General features: G+C 40.2%; 1 protein-coding gene across 2 annotated transcripts in view; it reads left to right on the forward strand.

Moving 5' to 3' along the window:
* The window catches only part of Wwc2 (WW and C2 domain containing 2), a 250,300-nt gene that overhangs the window by 207,336 nt on the left and 21,122 nt on the right, over positions 1–21,842 (forward strand). For both annotated transcript variants that reach the window (XM_045141686.1, XM_004657110.2), the window contains exons 17-21: positions 9,083–9,201; positions 10,849–11,044; positions 13,559–13,723; positions 14,927–15,019; positions 18,235–18,477. In XM_045141686.1, coding sequence (XP_044997621.1) covers positions 9,083–9,201; positions 10,849–11,044; positions 13,559–13,723; positions 14,927–15,019; positions 18,235–18,477 — 816 coding nt within the window. The remainder of the gene's footprint in view (positions 1–9,082; positions 9,202–10,848; positions 11,045–13,558; positions 13,724–14,926; positions 15,020–18,234; positions 18,478–21,842) is intronic.

Consider the following 21,842-nt stretch of genomic DNA (forward strand, 5'->3'; position numbering starts at 1 on the left):
AACTTGTTTGTTTTAGGTGAGTATCTAATTTGTCAGTTTACAATTATTCATGGTGTTTTCTCATAATTAATATCATGTCTGTAAGGTTACTAGTGATATCTTTCTCCTCTTTGAGTGTACATTTTAGTAATTAAAACCTTCTTGCCATTCTTCTTCATCAGCTCAGCAGATGGCTTGGTAATATTTTTTTATTTTGTCAAAGAACCAAATTTGATTTTGTTTATTTTTTTTCTAATGGTTTTCTGTTTCATGAATTTCTGCTTTGATCTCTACTTTTCCTTTCTTCTGTCGGTTTGGGGTTTATTTTCCCCTTCTTTTCACATTGTTTTAAGTGGAAAGTTACTAATTGACATCTTTCTTCCCTTTTTAATGTGCATGCTTACAGCCACACATTTCCCTGCAAGCATACTCTAGCAGTACCCAATACGTTTTCATACAATGCACTTTAATTTTCATTCATCTCAAAATGTTTCCTAATTTACCTTGTGATATATTCTTTAATCTTTTTAAAATACAATTTTTTTTTTTTAATTTGCAAGCAGAAAAAAAGAATCTGCATGCTCCAGCCACTGCTAACGAACTCTAGATGTCTGATGGTTAAGCTTTACATGCAAGCACCTTAACTGCTAAGCCATCTCTCCAGCCCTAATCTTTTTGTTCTTTAGAAATGTTAATTTCCATCCATTTGTTAATTTCTTATATTCCTTCCTTTATAATTTCATTCGTGTGTGACCAGAAAACATACTCTGTGTGATTTAAGTCCTCTTGAATTTATTGTAGCCATCTTTACGGCCTCATCTATTCCAGAATGTTTCATGTGCACTTGAGAAAAATATGTGCTCTGCTGTTAGGTGGAGTGCTCCGCAGATGTTTGTTAAGTCTCGTTGATTTATGGTGTTTCATAGATAAATTTTATTTTACTTTTTATCCTATTCTAATCTCAGTCTCTGGTGTGTTCCTTTTGTGGAAACGGGTGATGGAGAGATTGGTAGCAAAGTTCACAAATCTTCTATGAATAGTCTCATCAAGTTTCACAAAGCAGACATATCTAGGTAGCTATTACCCAGATCAAATTATCATACATGGCCATCATCCCAAGAACCCTTCCTTGTGCCCCATCCCTGTCAGTAGTACCAGACTCCTTCTCTCACCATGTTAGTTTTGCCTGTCATTGAACTTTATGTAATGGAATTATTCAATGTATAGTTTTTCATATCCCGTGTCCTATACTTTATGCGTGTGAAATTCATCTGTTTTTCTGTAGAATTATAGTTCATTCACACTCATTGTTTCCCTTCATTTTAGCTATTTTGGTAGGTGTATAACACTTTCATGTTTTTAATTTTCACTTCCTTGATTATCATATGCTTAATTGCTAAGTGTCTTTGGTAAAGTATATTTTCAGAATTTTAACCTTTTTTACCCTCCTTTGTTAGTCAGTAGAAGTTTTTAATTTTACATGAGAGTATTTTCAAATTAATTTTTCACAAATACTTTTTTTTTCCATTTTGTGGCTTACCTGCTTATTTTCTCAATGTCCTTGATGAAAGGAAATACTCAGTTTTAATATAAAATATCTGTCAATTTTTTTCTCTTCCTTTTTAAGAACTATTTTCCTCATATTTCCTAGTGTTGTCTTATATGAGCTTTAGCACTGTTTCAGATTTCAACTTGAAATCCTTATAAAATTAATTTTTGCATAAGATATGTGGGTCAGGTTTCTTTTTATCCACAGGATACTGATTGATAGTCTAGTGTCACATGTGGAAGCCATCTTGCCCAGCTAGACTGTAGCGTACCTTTGAGATAATTCAGGTGACCTATGCGTATGCAGCTGCTCCTGCTGTTCTGTTCCGTTCCATTGGCTTAGCTGTCTTGGTGCCGATACTGTTCCCTCACCCTCAAAGGCTTTCAATAATTCATTACTTAAAATGCTTTTTCTGGGTATGTTCATGGGTAATTGTTATTAAATGAAGGAATTTTTCTTCTCTCTAGTGTATTTATGATACAAGAATATGAAACTTTATCAAACATTGAATTAAAGCATTTACTTTGAATATTAAATTATAATTGGAGTCTTGTAATGAAACACACTTAATAGTAATGTATTATCATTTTTATACATGTTGCTAGATTTAATCTAAAATTCTTTTTTTTTTTTTTTTTTTTTTTTTTTGATTTTTCAAGGTAGGGTCTCACACTGGTCCAGGCTGACCTGGAATTAACTATGTAGTTTCAGGATGGCCTCGAACTCACAGCGATCCTCCTACCTCTACCTCCCAAGTGCTGGGATTAAAGGCATGCGCCACCACGCCCAGCTCTAAAATTGATTTATTTGTTTAGGTTTTTTTTTGGTGGGGAGGGAGTTTCAAGGTAGGGTCTCATTCTAACTCAAGCTGACCTGGAATTCACTATGTAGTTTCAGGGTGGCCTTGAACTCAAGGAGATCCTCCTACCTCTGCCTCCCAAGTACTGGGATTAAAGGCATGCGCCACCACGCTTTTAGGAGATTTTTTTTTTTTTTTAAATAAAAGAGAGACAGTTGGCATACCAGGGCTTCAGCCACTGCAGTCAAACACCAGACATGTGTGCCCCCTTGGGCACATGTATGACCTTGTACATTTACAGACCTTGTGCGTCTGGCTTACATGGGAACTAGAGAGTTGAACATGGGTCCGTTGGCTTTGCAGACAAGTTCCTTAACCACTAGGCCATCTCTCCAGCCCTGTTTAGGATTTTTTTTGCAGGGGGGGGTTCCAATTTTTTTTAGAAGAGCTGAGTACTTTTCGGAATGTTGCTGCCATATGCTGGCACTGAGGTCTTAACTGGCTTCCTTTTATGTTAGGAGTATTTCCTTTTTACTGACTGCAGAAATGTTGTAAGATGAGTTTTAATTCTTTCTTAAGTATTTGAGGAAACTCCATCAGCCAAGTCTGTTTGTCACTTTCTTTCTAAGAAGCAGCTGGATTTCTGCAAGGGAAATAGTCCTTCACACCTCATTGTGACAGTGTATCTCCCATTCTGGATGTTCTGTTTTGAGCTAAGGTGATGAATGCCTGGGGACCTTAGGGCTTCATCCTCTTGGAGCTTGGTTAAAAAGTTCAGTGAGTCATTTGTAAATTAGATTGATTTTTTTATTAGGTATAGGAATATCCCAATTTTCTATGCCAGCATCAGTTTTTTGGTAAGTTTCTCTTTTTACGGAATTTGTCTGTTTAATCTATTTTCATTTTACTATTGTTACCTTGACAGTGCTAGGGATCAAACCCACGACCTCACATATGCTAGGCAAGCACTGTACTGCAGAGTGACACCCACATACAGACCCATTCATCGATACTAGAATTTGGCATGAAGTTAGTCATAAATTCTCTTATTATCTATTCATATCTGTAAAGACTACTGTATTCAGTTTCATTCCTGATAGTAGTAATTTGTGCCTTCTCTTTTATGCATCCTTACCAGAGATGTGTTTAATATTTTGCTAAATTTTTGTGTGTGTGGAAATTTAACCCAAGGCTTTGTGCAAGCTAGGTAGTAGGCAAGTGCCTTACCACCAAGCTATATTCCCAGTCTTGTTTTACTAATTTCCACCATTTTTTTTGTTATTTTTCTTACTTCTGATATTTAGGTTTAATGTTTTTTGTACTTCTTGAAATGGATGCATAGATAACTGTGCGTAGTCAGCTTATCCAGTATCTGCATTTAAGGCTAAAAAGTTTCTGTCAGTAGTTTGGCTGCTTTTCAAAAAGGTATGAAATGGAATTGTCATGGAACTAAAAACATTTTACGATTTCTACTGTAATTTCTTTGCTAATCCATTTTTAAAGAACATGTATTTAAGTTTTTCTTGTTGCTGATTGCTAGTTTCATTTCTCTATTTCAGAGAACTATACTATCAGTCATGTAGAAGGACACTTGCTTTATGGCTTAGCATGTCACAGGCATGAGATAAACATTTCAATACTCTGAAAAGACTGTTTATTCTACAAGTCCACTTTGTTAATTTTGTATTTCAAATTTCCTTTCTGTGCTGGCTTTTAAATTTGCTGCTTTCATCATTTACTGAGAGGTATATTTAAATTTCACTAGTAGGAATACACATCTTTGTTACTCCTTTTAGTTCTGGTGGTCTTTGCTTTCTGTGTCTGCTATTAGAATACAAATTAGCACTATATTCCATCTTTTATTCATCTGACCTTCTGTTGTGATGAAATTTCTATCTTTATCTCTAGTAACACCTCTTCTTTTAAAACTGATTTTGTCTGATATTGGTAAATCTATGTAAATTTTTTTAATTAGATTTTTGCATGATTTATCTTTTTTCCATCCTTTTGCTTTTAACCTTTTGGGGTATTTAAAGTGTTGTACTTGAAAGCAATATGTAGTTGGGATTGGTTTATTACCCAATTTTAGTGTCTTTATCTTTTCATTGAAATATTTAGTTCAGTTATATTTAATATATTACTGATATATTTGGGGTTGAACTTACCTTATTATTTGTTTTCTCTTACTCCATTGTTCTTTATTTTGGATTAATCAAGGTTTTTGTGTTTTGTTTGTTTTTTTCCTTTTCCCTTCTACTAGATCATCAGTACTCTCATCCTTACCTCATTTTTCTGTGTTAGATGTGTTCCACAGTGGAGGTCTTAAACTACACATAGTACCAAACCCTGTATATTTTCATATACGCACACAAATTTAATGCCTTTTCTGTCTTAACTAAGCCTTTGTCAGACAATATGGCTATAATTTTGATAGTTTCAACTGTGACAGCAAAGCCAGCATTTCCTTTTTTCTTCACAATTTCACAGATAGAAGATATACTTTTACCATAAGATTTTAGCAGCTTCTCATCATTTTTCCCTTTTGTTATTGAGAATTTCCACCTTTTCACTTACAAAAAGCAATTTACAACTTCTTTGTTCTATCCACATTGCTGCTGTTACTACTCTTGTACTTTGGGACTGTCCCTAACTAAATTAAGAGTTATTGGTGGCATATACCTTTAATCCCAGCACTTGGGAGGCAGAGGTAGGATGAATGTCATGAGTTCAAGTCCACCTTTTGACTACATAGTGAATTCTAGGTCAGTCTGGATTCGAATAAGGCCCTACATCAAAAGAAAAAAAAAAAAAAAAGCAAGCATGTTGGTCTGGAGAGATGTCTCAGTGGTAAGGCACTTGTCTGAAAAACCTAACAACCCAGGTTCAGTTCCTCAGTAGAGACAGATGCACAGAGTGGTGCATGCATCTGGAGTTTGTTTGCAGTGGCTGGAGCCCCAGGCATGCCCATTATTTCTCTCTTCTCTTCTCCCCTTCCTCTCCCCTCCTTTCTCATCTCCCTTCCTCTCCTCTCTCCTGTTCCCTCCCCTCTGTTTCCCCTGTCTCCTTTCCTCTCCCCTCCCCTCCATCTCCCTTCTCTCTCCCCTCTCTCCTCTTCCCTCCTTTCTCCTGTCCTCTCTTCTCTCCTCTCCCTTCCTCTCCTCTTCTCTCCCTCTCTCCCTCCTTGCAAATAAATAAAAATATATTGTAAAAAAATCAAGCATGCTGAGCATGGCAGTGCATGCCTTTAATGCCAAGATCCCTGTGAGTTAAAGACTTCCCAAAGGCTCCAGAGTGAGTTCCAGTCAGTCTGTGCTAGAGTGAGACTCTACCTCAAACAAACAACAATGGGCATGCCTTTAATGCCAGCACTCCAGATGCCAAGGTAGGAGGATCACTGTGAGTTTGAGGCCACCTTGAGACTACAATACTGATTCCAGGTCAGTCTGTGCTAAAGTGAGATCTTACCTTGGGAGAAAAAAAAGTTACTGGAACACAAGTACTAGGATATGACAGTAGTTGGTCTGATGACTGAGATGGTTAGTAAGTGACCAATGTACAGGCTGTACAGACAACATATATACACGTGACAAAAGGAATCATTCACTTTCCAGACAGGACAGAGTAGAGCAGCTAGAGATTTTGCTCACATTGATAAGAATGGAGTGTATTATGGTTTGAAAACGGACAGCATGTCCCTCTTAGTCTCATGCATTGAATGTGGATCTCAACTGGCAGTAGTTCATCTTTGGGAAGCTTCTGGAAACTTTAGAATGTAGGACCCAGCTAGAGGAAATTGGTCACTGAGGAATATATCCTTAGGGCTGGCCCCTTCCGCTATGGCTCCACTCTGCTGCCTCTCCGCCATGATGTGAGCTGTACCCTTTGCTTGCTGTCTGCTGCCTCCTCTACAGGCAAGATGCTGTTTTGGGGGGGCAGGCTGCTATGGACAGAACCCCCATAAGCCAAAATAAATCTTAACCTCCATAAATTATTTCTGTTAGTCATTTCATCACAATGACAAGAAGGCTAACACAGCAAGTAATCTAAAACTTACCAAGTGTCAATTTCTAGAATTTTCCATTTAGTATTTTTGAATTGTAGTTGACCACAGGTAACTGAAGGAAAGCAACCCCACAGATAAAGGGGGAACTACTGTAGAGCTTACTTTTATCGTTGCCCTGGAGATTGCAGTGTGGAGGCTTGACATATTGGAAACCACTTTTAACTACTTTTTCCTCAGATCACTCAAGGATTTTAACTTTAACTCCAATTATTCCTTTTGCTCCCTCCTATATAATTATGATTTTGGAATTTGTTCACATATGATTTAAATTTCATTGTTTTTGTTTGTTTGTTGTTTGCTTTTGGTTTTTCAAGGCAAGGTCTCACTCTAGCTCACGCTGACCTGGACCTCACCCTGTAGGTCTAAGCGGACCTGTACTCACGGCAGTCCTCTTATGTCAGCCTCCCAAATCCTGGGTTTAAAACGGTGTGCACAACCATGTGCACCTTCACAGTGCTTTTTATTACTTTTGTTTTTTGTCAGTCAATATTCAGTTTGATTTTCCCATAGCTTTATCCTTGCTGCTGTGTGCTGTATTTTCTTCCCTTTGTTTTCATTTGGGTCATGTTCCTGCCGCCTGAAGAATTATAGTTAACATTTATCTTATTTCTCTGCCTGCCTCCTTCTCTCTGTTTCTCTCTCAAATAAATAAAAATATTTTTAAAAATTAAAAAATATGTGTATGAAACTACATAAGCTTTTGTGTATGGAATGTAGTACAATTATACATTATATAATGTGCATAAGAATATGAATGACTGGCTCATTTATAAACATTTAATAAATATTACTTATGTATATGAAACAACTACTGTGCACACATAATAAGGTTTCAGAAATGTTTTCTTTTTTTTTTTTTTGAGGTAGGATTTCACTCTAGTCCAGGCTGACCTGGAATTCACTATGTAGTCTCAGGATGACCTCGAACTCATGGCAATCCTCCTACCTCTGCCTCCCAAGTGCTGGGATTAAAGGCATGTGCCACCACGTCCAGCTAAAGATTTATTTTTATTTATTTATTTGAGACAGAGAGAGTGGTGGGAAAGAGGGAGGGGGAGAGAGAGAGAGAGAGTGAGTGAGAATGGGTGCTCCAGGGCCTCCAGCCACTACAAACAAACTCCAGTTATATGTGCTACCATGTACATCTGGTCTATGTGGGACCTGGAAAATCAAACCTGGGTCCTTAGGCTTCACAGGCAAGTGCCTTAACTGCTAAGCCATTTCTTCAGCTCAGAAATGTTTTCTATAATGAATGAATGAACATAATATTTTATTGCATGCATGTAATATGGAGTATATTCTTATGGAAATATTAAAAGTTTCACTGTATGTATTTAGCAAACCTGGAGAGTGCCACTTAAAATATCAATGACTGTGTTAGCAGTGTTCTTGTAAACATGTCATAAGTCTAAGCCCTAAGAGTTCTCATCAGCATTTTAATTATCCTATAAAGACATTTAATAAACTCCAACTTGCTAAGCCAATCTCAGAAGGAAAAAGAAAAGTCCCTTGGTATTTATTTCAACTTCATTTGTGCATTAGAGGTGGGTTTTTGTTGTTGTTATTGTTCTCCTATTTAGAATTCTATGTGGTATGGACTGCTATTTTTTTTTGAACATGTTAGAGTGCTCTTTTGTGGGGGGAGAGTCAACTGCTGTCCATTGATTCAGTTGAGCTATGTAGAGGACTGTCTACCTTTTGATGCTTAAAGAAATAATACATCCTTTCCCTTCCATCGCTTGGAACATGTATCAGCAACTTCATTCTGACATGCTCATGTTTTCTTTGCAGTAATGCTAGTGAAATAATCTGTCATCTCATTAGTTTTTGTTAACATATTAATTTCAAGATTTTAAATTCCTACTGTGGCTACCTAAAGTATGTGACTTGTTTGTGAATCTGCCACTTTTGCCTATAGTTTCTTTTGGCTTTTAGTCACCAGGTGTTGATTAGCTGGCTGTTGAGCCTGAGGGAATGTAACAGCACTGGCCAATACACTGTTCTAGAGATGATTTCATATTCTTCAGGAAGACAGATTATAATATGGGAAGATTGCCTGCATCACAGAGGGACTTGAATTCCAATTTTTCTCTTTCCAGAATGCTACAAGACATAAACTATCTGCTTGTGGCTGTTTCAACCTCCAAGCAGTTTTGTTTTGTTTTCTTTGTTTCTCAGCCTCTTGTAGCTTAGGAAAGGTAGAAAGGCTCTCTTACAGCTCACTCCCTATAACCCTGCCTTGCTGCCTGCCTTGGTGGTTCTGCACTCTAGTCTTCTATCCCATGGACTGTCCAGCTGTGGTTGCTGTGGTTCCTGGCAGCCCATCTGCTGAGCCTGCAGGCCTCACTCCTGGAACTGGCAAATACCTTGATGGTGTGATGGTCCCTTGCCCTCCCCTCATCTCCCTCCCTCTCTCTCTTCCTCTCTCTCTCTCCTGTCCCTGGGGCCTTGGCCCTCTAGTCCTTACAACCTGTTTTTCTTCATTACGCTACAACATTTGGTGTGTGTGGGGGGGTCTTATTTATTTTTGTTGTTTTTCATTTTATTTGGTTTTCATATTTGTTCTCAGCAAGAGAATTGGGTCTGATATAGGCTATTTCTTCACAGCTGGAAGTGTGAGCCTGCATCTGAGGAATTTTTAAATCATTTTCAGAATTTATGCTGTTAATTGCCATATGTTTTCCATTCTCAGGATGCAGTATCAGCCTTACTCGCAAGAACTTCAGCTGAGCTATTGGCTGTGGAACAAGAATTAGCTCAAGAAGGGGAGGACCCAGGGCCAGAAGATCTGCAGGGTCCACAAGGAGACTGGTAAACAGTCGTTCCCTTTGGCTATTAGGGACTCATTGAGGAGATGCTTGCTTTCGCATATGGAACTTCCAGGGAAACCCATACAGCTTCATACCTTATTTTGGAATTATGGTTCAGAGTGACTTCAGAGAGTAATGGGATAGAGAGTCTCTCCTTGGTCTTTAAGTGAGAGAATAGAAAGACTGTGGGCAAAGTCAATACATTGGCGAGATTTCTTGCTTCCAGTAACATTTAATACACTTTCTTGTGCTTTTTAAGTGTAAGCTATCAATTTTGAAAACTATAATAGCTTGTTATAGAGTCATAGATTAAATAAAAGCTGGCTCTTTAAGCTGCTAGAAGTACTGCTTTTGGCTGTCCTAAGACAAAGCAGATATTTAGAACATAGCTTCCCAAGAGGCATTTCAGTAGAGATTCACATGTCTACGTATCTCTGTAAAGAGATATCTCTTCTGCTACTTTCTCTAAAAATAAACTTTAGTAAGTGCTTCAGTTTTTTAGTATCTATAATATATAAACTCATTTGGGTTGAATTTTTTCTATAGTTGTTTATGCCTTATAAGTTAACACATATATGCATTTGTATCTGTGTATGCACGCATATAGTAAACATTTTAGAAATTCAGAGTGACCAGTACATCGTAAATTACACACTCATGGACATTTGGGAGAATGTTATCTATAAAAAAGGCATATAAACATGTACAGAGAGACACTTTGTACTTATCAAAACTCTTTTGAAGTGAATAAAAATCAGCAATATAGAATAAACAGGTGTGATTTATAAGGTTTTCTCATAGAAACTTTAAGTACTAGGCTTTCCCTTTGTTTATAAAATACAATTTATTCACACATTTCAAAGAATATTCTTAGTATGTAAAGAAATATAAAACTTACTGTAGACACTGCTAGATCTCCCTTAAGTTCATCTCCTGACTACACATTTAATAACTGGACTAAGCCAATTTATCAATTAAGTCTTGACATTTGGGAATCTGTGGGAAAAGGCTTCTGTTCTAAAAACATGAAACTCAACAAAGCATGCAGTGTTTGATCCCATCACAGTTCTCCTGGTTCATATATCCTTTATGAACTGACTTCATTTCTGGAACACACTTGCAATGCCACCATTCCCATGCCATGGCTCTTGGGAGGATGATGGCTTGAGGCCCTGGGAATCTTCTCATGGCTTAGCAGTGAAACTCTCTTTCCTTGGGCATCTCTCTCCTGACTATGATCAGAAAAGGACATTTCAACCCTTGTGCCTTTATTCGTTCTTAGATAAGAATAACCCGTTTTGCTCCATGATTAATTTTATAATCAGTGAACAACTGATACCAAATTATTTTATAGTGAGTGTCGCTATTTTTATATGCTTGGATTAATATTTTTAATGTGAATTTTATAATTCCCTTTTACAATCTGGAAATTGGATCAAGTTTTATAAATTTAACTTCACAGTACTGTACAGTGGTGATTATATTGCACATTGCTAGAGAATGTAGTGAGAATTTTATTTTCTGTGAGCTACATAAGTAAAAGCTCCAGCCAAAGAATAGCTTATGTGTGCTGGTGACTTCCCAGATGGTAGATGAACATGCCCAGGCTGCACTGCTCATGCAGTATGTGTTTTGTTTCACCTCACAGGCTGACGATGCTGGGAGAGGCTTCTGATGAAATTATTGCTAAAAAAGAAGCTGAGATGAAATTGGCAGAGACTAGTATCTGTTCAGAAGACCTGAGTTCAAACAACAATGTGCCCGAGATGAGTGAAGACAGGTGTAGGAACGAAAACGAATATGTAGAAGACGGTCATCAACCACCACCTGGACTGCCTACTCTGGTGAATATTCTGCCAAACTCTGCCAAAACATACCCTGCAAGCACGTGGAAGGAGGACACAGGAGATGAGCTTGGTTTCTGTTTCTGGTGTATTCCATTGTAGGATTTGGGCCTGAAGGCTGATTGTGAAAGGGGTTTTTTTGTTTTGTTTTATTTTTTGTTTTAATATTATGTGTTTGTTTAAGAGAGAGAGGACAGAGAAAGAGGCAGATAGACAATGGACACATCAGGGCCTCTAGCCACTGCAAACGAACTCCAGACAGATATGCCCCCTTGTGCATCTGGTTTACGTGGGTGCTGGGGAGTTGAACCTTGGTCGTTTGGCTTTGCAGGCAAATGCCTTAACCGCTAAGCCATCTCTCCAGCCCTTGTTTTGTTTTTTTGAGGTAAGGTCTCACTCTAGCCTAAGCTAACCTGGCATTCACTATGTAATCTTAGGGTGTCCTCAAACTCCTAACACTGCCTCCCAAGTGCTGGGATTAAAGGTATGGACCACCATGTCCAGCTGTGAGAGGTTTTTAGGGGAAACAAGTGTTTTAAATTTTTTATATGGTCCCCAAGGGATTTGAATTTGATGTAAGAAAAGATGACTAAGTATTCGTTGAATGCTTATTAAAAGTATCTTCTAGCCAGGCATGGTGGCACACTTCTTTAATCCCAGCACTCAGGAGGCAGAGGTACGAGGACTACTATGAGTTCGAGGCCACCCTGAGAATACATAGTGAATTCCAGGTCAGCCTGGACTAGAATGAAACCATTCCTCGCAAAACCAAAAAAAGGAAAAAAAAAAATTATCTTCTAGCTGGGCGTGGTGGTGCATGCCTTTAATCCTAGCACTCCAGAGACAGAGGTAGTAGAATCGCCATGAATTTGAGGCCACCCTGAGACTACATAGTGAAATCCAGGTCAGCCTGAGCTAGAGTGAGACCCTACCTCAAAAAAACAACAACAAAAAAATCTTCTGAGCCAAGTGTGGTGGCACATGCCCATAATCCCAACCCTCAAGAGGCTGAAGCCAGAGCACTCCAGGCCACCCTGGGCTCCACAGCAAGACCTTGCAAGACCTTGGTCTTATGTTGTTTTGTTTTTTAAAGTGATTTTTTTTTTTTTTTAGATAACATTATGGAGGACTACTTAATTGTGTCACGTTTCAAAGTTTATTGACATTTTAAATGGGAAGTAAATGTTAAAACATAGACATGCATCTTAGCTAGTTGCCATTCTAACTGAAATCTCCTCTGGGAAAATGGGAAATGACTTGGTTAAGAAAGAGGTCAACTATAAAAAAGGCAGCTTTTCTAGTCCAATGAGAAATGGGGGACATCCTTTATGAGGCTTGGGGATACTGGCGCAATAGGGATGTTGGTAATGGAGTTTGGAAAATATTAAGTCTTTATTGCTGAGAAAATAATCTATCCTGACTGAGACTTCCTTTGGCACACTTGCACCCAAGACTTAGCAGGTATAGACCCAAGTTATTCTTGTAAGGTAAAAGGTAGAAATCTTCTCTTTATGCTGTTTGGATTTTGAGACACTTCCATTTTTATTCTATTGTATTTTTGTCCAACATCCCAGGATCCAGTAAAATTTCAAATTAAGCTTCACAACCATTGTTACATTCATATGTATGTAACTGCAAGTTCTATGTCAATCTATAACCTTGTATAGTTGTATTTATTTTTTAAGTTTTGTTTTATTTGGGGGTGGGGCACCCTGTGCCATGGCACACTTGTGGATGTCAGAAGACAACTTCAAGGTGTCTGTGCTTCAACTTCCTTGAGACACAGTCTTGTATTCCTACAAACATCAAACTAACTGGCCCAAGAGCTTTGTATTCTCCTGGCCCCACCTCCCTTTGCCAGGTACATTGGAATCACAGATACATGTGCCACTTTGCATCTGGTTTGCATGGGTGCTGAGAAATTGAACTCTGGGCTAGCAGGCTTTGCAAGCAAGTGCCTTTAACTGCTGAGTCATTGCCCCAATCCTAATTTTCATTTGTTATATTTAATTCTTTTTTATCATTTGTTCTGAAAAAAAAATCAGAGAGCGAGGCATGGTGGCACTCGGGAGGCAGAAGTAGGAGGGTCACCTTGAGTTCAAGGCCACCCTGAGACTACATAGTGAATTCAAGGTCAGCCTGAGGTGGAGTAAAACCCTGCCTCGAGGGAAAAAAAAAATCAGAGAATTACATGTTTAATGATGACATTTCCAAGTAGCATTCTTCACAGAACCTCTTTAACTCTAAACTGTTGCTTTGAAGCTTAACCTGTTACAGGTGGCACTCGTATTTGTAGGTAACCTTGTTGGAAAAATAGAACCTGTGGGTCACTTCCTCAGAGTGTGGTTGGAAGCTGTTCTCCCCTCTCTCTTCTCAAGTACCATGCTCTGTAACGTAAGTGTCCCTAGTCCAAATGAGTCGCTGCCCAGTGTTCGGAGTTTCTTTCTTGAAAGAAACCCACATAAATGAACACACATCTGCCTGCCTCTGGTGAATTGCCAACTTCTCTTGCAGGTTGATAAGGAGACAAATACTGACGAAGCAGTTAACGAAAGTTTGGCAGTTCGCCCCAAAGACCAGAGCAGCCTGAACTCTCGACAGCATCCCTTTGTGAGGAGCAGTGTGATAGTGCGCTCACAAACCTTTTCTCCAGGCGAGCGGAGCCAGTACATCTGCAGGGTAAGATGATGGACCGCTTATACAGCCTGACCCCCCCCCCCCACTTCCTCCCTCCTGTCAGTGAGCACCCAGGTAGTGATAGGATGCTGTGTGCAGGAAACTGCAGGTTCCAGCTGTACACCAAGAAGTGCTGCAAAACGCAGGTAGAAATGTCACAGCCCGGGGGTCCTTTCTATTGATTTGTTTTCTCACAGATTTAATGTCTTACAGGTTCTAAAATGATTTATTTGGCGAGTAAGTAAAGTTTGAGGACTTGGTTGCTTAGAATTTTTGGGCTTGTGTATCATATACAAGTCTATTTCACATATTTCTGACCTGTTGTACCACACATGCTTCAAACCACATCAGTCTTGCAAAGGTGAAAATGGTAAACTGGATTTTAGAACAAAAATCGCCATGTGAATCTCTGAATGCTGAACCAGTTCATAGTTCTATGAAGAAAATTATGTATTTTGTATTGATTTACTAAATTTTATGTCAAGAAAGAGTTTATGATTTGTAGTAAAATGGGTTTGGGTTTAATATTGTTTAAACAGGTTAGAGATACTTTTGAAATTCAGGTAAGACAAATATTTTTATTAAGCACTTTCCTAGAAACAAAGAGGATTCAGGCCGCTGTCCCATTGCAGAGCTTACTTTCTTGTGAAGGAGAGGCTCGACGTATGATAAGTGGGCTGTGCAGGTTCATACATGAGGCTCAAAGCTATGGGAGACAGTAGAACAAGTAGCAGGTGTTGGAAGTGGGGTTCTGATGGGCTGCACTCAACAGCGCCTTGAACCAGATGAGAGTGAGCTGCTCAAGCCAAGAACATTCCAGGCAGCACAGACTCTTAACTCTGGCCAGGAATGCTGTCCTTTATGTAAACTTTTTTTCCTAAAGGAACAAATTACCTTTTAGCTAAAAGTACAAAGAATCATTTTATTTTAAAAAATAGTTACCTTAACATATAACTTTTACTACTACCAAAAAGCAACATAAAACCATAGCACAGAGAAGAACGTATTTGTGGAAAATTATCTTAATGAAATTAGTTCATGTAGGTGGACATGCGTTGGGCCCTGGTTTTTATCTCCAGTTCTGAAAAAGTGGAGAAATGTTCATATCATCACAGCCGTTTGTATTTGATAGATTTCTCAGTTTTAGCTTTAACTGCCACTGTTACTTTGCAGTGACTTTTATTGTCTTTTATCTTGTGTTGCCAGTTAAATCGGAGTGACAGCGACAGTTCAACCTTGGCTAAAAAATCTCTGTTTGTGAGAAACTCCACTGAACGGCGTAGTTTGCGGGTCAAAAGGGTACGTACTCCCTCAGCCGCATCCCACTGTCCAGGCCAGTGCAGACTCGTGAGCTGTAGAACAGTAATTCAAACCGTTGAGTGTCAGCGCTCCACACTAGCGAGCTGTTGCCTATCTCAAGCCACAGTGGCCATAAGGACATGTGCTGCAGAGCAAGCCAGAGAGGAGGATGTGCTTGAGAGCATTTGTTCAGTGCTGGTTTGGAACCTGAACTGATAAGACTGAAAACTGGCTTTCAGCATCCCTCAGGAAGAGGCTTACTGAGCCCTTCTGTTGGCTGAACCGGGGTCTCTGAAGGCCATTTCTGGCTCTTCAGGAATGTAAAACCTGGGCCCTTCCCTGAAGAAGCAGGTATCTTGCAAGAGTGGCACATGGATTCTTACAAAGTTTTTTTGTTTTCTTTTTTTCTTTCCCTCTGTCGTAAGCACATGTATGTAGGGGTATGTGTACATGAGTGGGTATACATGTGGAGGCCAGAGGCTGATGTGAAGTGTCTTCCTCCATCCCTCTCCTCTTTATGAAGTCAGGGTCCCTCATATGAGCCTAGAACTCACCGACTCAGCTGGATTAGTGAGCCAGCTTCCCTTGGGTATCCCCTGTCCTGCCTCCTAAGTGCTAAGATTGAAGGAAGCCTCCAGCCCACCAGTGTTTGCGTGGGTCCTGGGCCTCTGAACGCCTGTCCTCATGCTTGTGCCCCAAGCATTTTCTCCACTGAGCCATCTCCCCAGACTCTTATTGCAAAACAAAAATTACCAATATTATAACTTGCATAAGCAGTGTTTTTTGAAGGTTCAGTATTAATGCGGGTGGGACAGCTCGGGTAAAGTTTTTCTGACTGAGCTTTAAAGATCATTCTTACATAATATTTCAGTAAATCAAAAGGTTAGACAGTTCAAAGAAGTGCTTCATACATTCCTATACTCCCAAAAGCTGTAATACTAAGGAAAAGCAATTGGTTTGGTTATCATTTTGTTTGGTAAGCCCAGAGCACTTTCTATGAAGTGGCCATGGTCAGCAGCCCACATTCTAGAGGGGGACTCAGATACACACACAGGACTGCTTGCAGTGTCATGGGTAAAAGAAAATGAGCTCATCTGCAGGAAAGTCAAAGACTCCAAAAGAAGTCTGGGCCTTGAACCTGGATACAATTTCAAGAGAAAGTGACAGCTGCGAGCAGGCGGCAGGGTGTGGAGTGGGGAAGTAGTTGCTCTCCAAGAGGGCGTGAAATGATACAGGAAACACATGGGCCTGCAGAGCGCCCAAGTCTAGGCTACAGATGGCAGGTGCAGCTCTGGGGTGGGAAGATGCGTAGAGCCATCCTTAGCCACCATGTACAAAGTAGTGGATGTACAACTAGTCCCCTTCATCTAATGTCCTAGTTACTTGAAAGTAATAAAAATACATTTCTTTTGCCTATAGTCCAATGTGCTGGCACTTATTTAACATTCAGCATGATAGGAAATTCTGAGGGATTGATCTTTGAGGTCACTTCATGCATTGAGAAAACCAACTTTTCATCATCTTGAGTGAAAGTTCTTAGGTCCTTCCTAGGTCAGTGGCCTTCTGGAACAGCACGTGCTTGTAGAGGATGGGGACGTGCTCCAGAGGCATTTTAACCAGAAATGCTGGTGAGTTGAAGACAGCTGAAAGCAGCTAAGTTACTCATAAACTTAGTTATTAGAACTACCTGAACCAGACGGAGGTTAACCCTGAAACATTGCTTAGTTGGGATTTTCAGTGGCTTTTAAGGAGGCAGACATGGTCCAGTAGACCTGAGTGGAGGATGGTGTTCTGACTTAGGAATTACAGCATGAACACTGTGTAGAGGTTTAAGAAGACAAAACCTCTGCAAAGACCAGTACAAGGTTTAGCTGACCGGGCTGTCACAGTCCTAGGTATGTGAGTCTTAGTGAACATGCATGCAGCATGTGTTACACAAAAAGGAGACAAGCAAAGCTGGACTACACCAGGCCTAGTACAAGTCTGTTGTCTCAACTCTTGGGAGGCTGAGGCAGGAGGAGCATTATAAGGTCAAGGCCAACCTGGGTAACCTAATAGACTTTGCTTCAAAAATAAGTAAATAAATAAATAAAAGAAGGCTTGGAATATTGCTCATTGGTAGAATATTTGTTGTCTAGGCTATACAAGGTCCTAGGTTCAATTCCCAGTGTCATTTAAAAACAAAACAACAATTCCAACATAGGCCAAGTCCTCAGTATAAGAGGCCCAGACAGCGCCTGTCGCTTCTGTCTGTGAAAAGCACCCTTGCTATTACAGATCTTCATACTGCAGCACTCATCAAGTGCGAAGCCCCCCTCTCATACACAGTACCCATACTTAGGACTCTTGTTTTCCATTATCTTTGTTATGAATCTAGGCAAGAAAAATCCTCCTTTCTCCCTCTGCTTATGCCACCTTAACCCAGTCTAGTTTTAGTTCTTTCCTCTACTGAGTCTGACCCATCTTCATGTCATCTGTCCCTTGCTCAACTTCCTATGGCACGTAGGACACTAACTCATACTTTACTGCTACTTGTGACCTCATACATTCTGCATCTAAAGTCCTGATGGTCATAGATTATGTATTTTCTTCCATGTGCTTTGCCTACACCAGTAGACATTTACTCCCACTCAATAATTACTCCTGGGTGAAAGGATAGATTGGCCCCAGTAGGGACAGTGGTGAAAGTAGATACTGTGCAATGGGAAGGCAAGGAAGGAGTTGGAATTTAAGTAGAATGGATTGCAGGTGGGAGCCAGAACCTTAGCTGCATGGTGGCAGAGAAAGTTGTATGTCCTGAAACAGAGGGCATGTAAGTTTCTTGCGATATGTTTGCTTTTTAATGTCGCATGAACAAAGCCTAGCAGTGCTGTGGGATCTACTCTTTAAGTCTCTGTACTTCCAGATGATGTGGCTCATTTCATGCTCAGCTTTTAGTTCGTGGCAGGCTGACTGGATGGACAGATCCTGGTGTTCTCACATGATGGAGCTTGGTCTCTGGCTCCCACTATGTCTCAAGCAGGTAACAGAAATGCACAGGTCTCACACAAGCTTTGATAGGCTCTGTCTGCAAGTAATTCACTCCTCCCACTTGCCTTTGTGGCCAAAGGAAGTCACATGGCCAGTTATGCGTCCCTTGCAGAGAGCAAAGAAGACAGACAGAATAAGGACTTCCCACGTAATGAGGGGCTGTTTTCTCTGTCCTACCTCTGCAGACAGTGTGCCAGCCGGTTCTCCGAAGGACAACCCAGGAATGCCCAGTGCGCACATCTCTAGACTTAGAACTGGACCTCCAGGCCTCGCTAACCCGCCAGAGTCGCCTGAACGATGAGCTGCAGGCACTGAGGGACTTGCGCCAAAAGCTGGAGGAGCTGAAAGCCCAGGGAGAGACTGACCTTCCCCCGGGTGTGCTGGAGGATGAGAGATTCCAGAAGCTTCTTAAACAAGCGGAGAAGCAGGTACAGATCTCAGGTCCTTCACCCCAAGGGCTGACAACTGCATCCAAGCTAGCCATGGAGGTGCTTCTCCACGTGCACCCCTTCAGATGCTTTTGCTAGGACTGTGATCATGTCAGTGCCCGTTATTATAGTACGGTCCTTACCAAGCGCCGCTGAAGTCGCGGTGCTGCCACCCACCACGCTGGGAGTAAGAGCTCCCAGCCCCCACACACTTCTGCGCTTGGTGGGCAGTGGCCTCCTGAGAGGAGTGAGCATCACAGCAGGGGAAGTGACCCTGCTAAGTTCTCCTCAGCATTTTCTCTGGTTCAACAAATGAGACCTTTGATTTGACTTCTAGCTCGTTGAGATCCATTCACTAGCCACACTAGTTATGAGTACATTACTTATTTTAATGCTCCTAAATTTTCACTTTCTTTACTGCAGAACACATTTCACTTACTGGCATTCTCTTGCCTTTCAACCTAAAAACCTCTATGTAAAATAGATCAAACCAGTGCATAAAAAACAGATTTGCCTCTTTCTTTTTCTTTTTTCTTTTTGAGATGGGGTTTTGCTATATATCCCAAGATGGCCTTGAAGAACATATTTCTATTATTATGCCATCTAAATATTGAAAATTTCAAGAATATGGATAAATATGAAATTGATCTCAGGATCATAATTTTTATTTTGGCTTTGAACTGTGTGTTCATATCCATACATAATCTTCAAATAGAGCTTTTCATCTATTGTTAGTGTTATAAATGCCACAACATTATTTTAGCACCTTTGGGTTAAAATCTGAAATAAGCATTTCTTTGAATTAATGGAAAATACCATCAGAAACATAAATGTTTCTTTTGGACCAAAAGTTATTTTTTAATCTTGTGGTTGTGGTAGTACAGGGAAAGTTCAAATCATTTCAGTAACTAGTGCTACAACTCCTAGATAAAACTCAGAAACTTAATGAATGAATTTCCAAACTCAAACTGTACCAGTAATTTTTTTTTGGGGGGGGGGAAGCTCTAAGTAGACTGGCAAGAAGGCTCAGTAGGTTAAGTGCTTGCTTCACACTCACGAGGACCTGAATTCAAATCCTCAGCACTCACATAGAATGCTGGGCATGGCTCAGCACTGGGGAGGTGGAGATGGGGAATCTCTGGAGCTCACAGGCTAGCTAGTTAAGCCAAATCAGTGAGTTCTCGGTTCAGCAAAAGATCTGTCTCAAAAACTAAGGTGGAGGGGTTGGACAGATGGCTCAGTGAGTAAGAACACTTGCATGCACGAGGGCTTGAGAAGGCCTCAGGCCATCTGAGTTTAATCCCCAGAACCCACATAAATATTTGGGCATGACCATGCATGTCAGTAATCCCAGTCCTATGAGGATCAGAGATGGGATAATCACTGGGACTCATGAAAACATCAGCAGCTCTGGGTTCAGAGAAGAGAAAATGGAGTTGAGTGGAAGGGGACACCCGACATCCTTCTCTGACCTACACATGCACCACATGCATCTGCCTACACACATGCTAACATGCAAAAAATAAAATAAGATGGAAAGCAACCAAGGAAAATGCCCAGCATTGACCTCTGGCCTGCACACTCGTGTGCCCACACACATCCGAACATGCATACACACCCATGCATATCATATACAGACATACACACAATAAAAAGAAATTCTAGTCATAGGACATATTACCTGTCTTATTCTATTCCACCTCATAGAAAGAAGTCTTGACACTTACTAGGTCTCAGAAAGAGTTTGTCCAGAGTGTAGTTCAATTGTAGACCTCGTGTTTGAGCTGATGGTGGACACAGGGTTATCAAACACTGCTATGATAAAGGAAGTGGTCCAGGCACTCCAGATCCACAGGATGTTCTCTTCATGGAGAGATAAAGAGAGGGTTTCCAGAGGAGGAAGCACTAAGACTGGCTTTGAAAGTAGATAGAGGAAGCCGGGCGTGGTGGCACACGCCTTTAATTCCAGCACTCGGGAGGCAGAGGTAGGAGGATTGCCATGAGTTCAAGGCCACCCTGAGATGACAGAGTTAATTCCAGGTAAGCCTGGACCAGAGTGAGACCCTACCTCAAAAAACCAAAAAAAAAAAAAAAAATAGAGGAACTTCTTCCCTCTGGGGTGACTAGGCCCCACAGACATGGGATGTAGTTTTAATAAAGTCTAGATGAATGCCAGCAATGATGGGCTGGTGGACAAGAGCCTGTGGGAGAATGGGGCCCATATGTCTCTTCACATACATGGGCCTGAAAACAGAAGGGATCAACGTTTGTGCTAGTAACCTTTAAAAGAGTGCCCATTGTTTTTATTCTTGGGGATCCTTCACTTCATCAGCAGCAGTAAATTCTAGCTCTTTGTGGCTTTGGCCACCTTTAATATCACAGAGAAACATCCTAGCCTTTTAACCCTCATTGGTCAAAGACTTCCAGAATTGAATTGGAGTATATAACTGTGCATATAAACAGAGCTTAGTATCCTCTGAGTGTTTGTTGCTTGTTTCTGTGTTGTCACTGTAAATTCTCCATCCTCAGGTATCCATAATTATAAACACTGAAAGACCTTCCACATAATATCATAATACTGAAATTCTTCCATAAGTTACTTGCTCTTGCAACTCATTTGTTTGATTACTAATTTCCATTGTGTAGAAAGATGTTCAATAGCTCTCTGAGAAATAAAAAAAAAAAAAAAACCTGAAAAAAATGAAGATGGATAGTTTCTGGTAAGATTGATTGTGATACTTTGAATATGAAGTATGTCCTAGAGGCTTAGGCATGAAAGGCTTGGTCCCAGATGCTGGTAGATTGAGTTCATTGAAACACAGGGTGTTTACCTCATCAGTGGATAATTTCATAATTGAATACACTATTAAGGAAGTGGCACCTAGTTGGAGGGAGTAGGTCACTGTGGTATGCCTTGGAAGGGTATACCTTACTCCTAGACACTTCTCTGTCCCCTGTCCAACATGAGGTGAGCCTCTTTGCTCTACCACATACTCTCCACCATCATGTTCTGCCTTCTCTTACATGGGCCCACAAGTGACAGGGTCATGTGACCATGGACTGGAACCATAAACCAAAATAAACCCTTCCTCTGTTTAAGTTATTTTCACTGGTATTTTTTCATAGCAGCGAAAGTGACTAATACATTGGTGAAAATAAGAGAATCCACTTAGGCAAATTTGAGATTTAAAAGATTTAAAGGCAAATGTCTTAGAAAATGTAAAGAGATAATGGAATGAGTAAAGTTGGAAAATCTTACGTATCTTGTTTAATATTATTTTTTATTTATTTGCAAGCAGAGAGAATGAATAAGACAATGGGAATGGGTGCACCAGAGCCTCTTGCCATTGCAAACAAACTCCAGA

The sequence above is a fragment of the Jaculus jaculus genome, chromosome 1, assembly GCF_020740685.1.
Source record: "Jaculus jaculus isolate mJacJac1 chromosome 1, mJacJac1.mat.Y.cur, whole genome shotgun sequence".
Classification (NCBI taxonomy): domain Eukaryota; kingdom Metazoa; phylum Chordata; class Mammalia; order Rodentia; family Dipodidae; genus Jaculus; species Jaculus jaculus.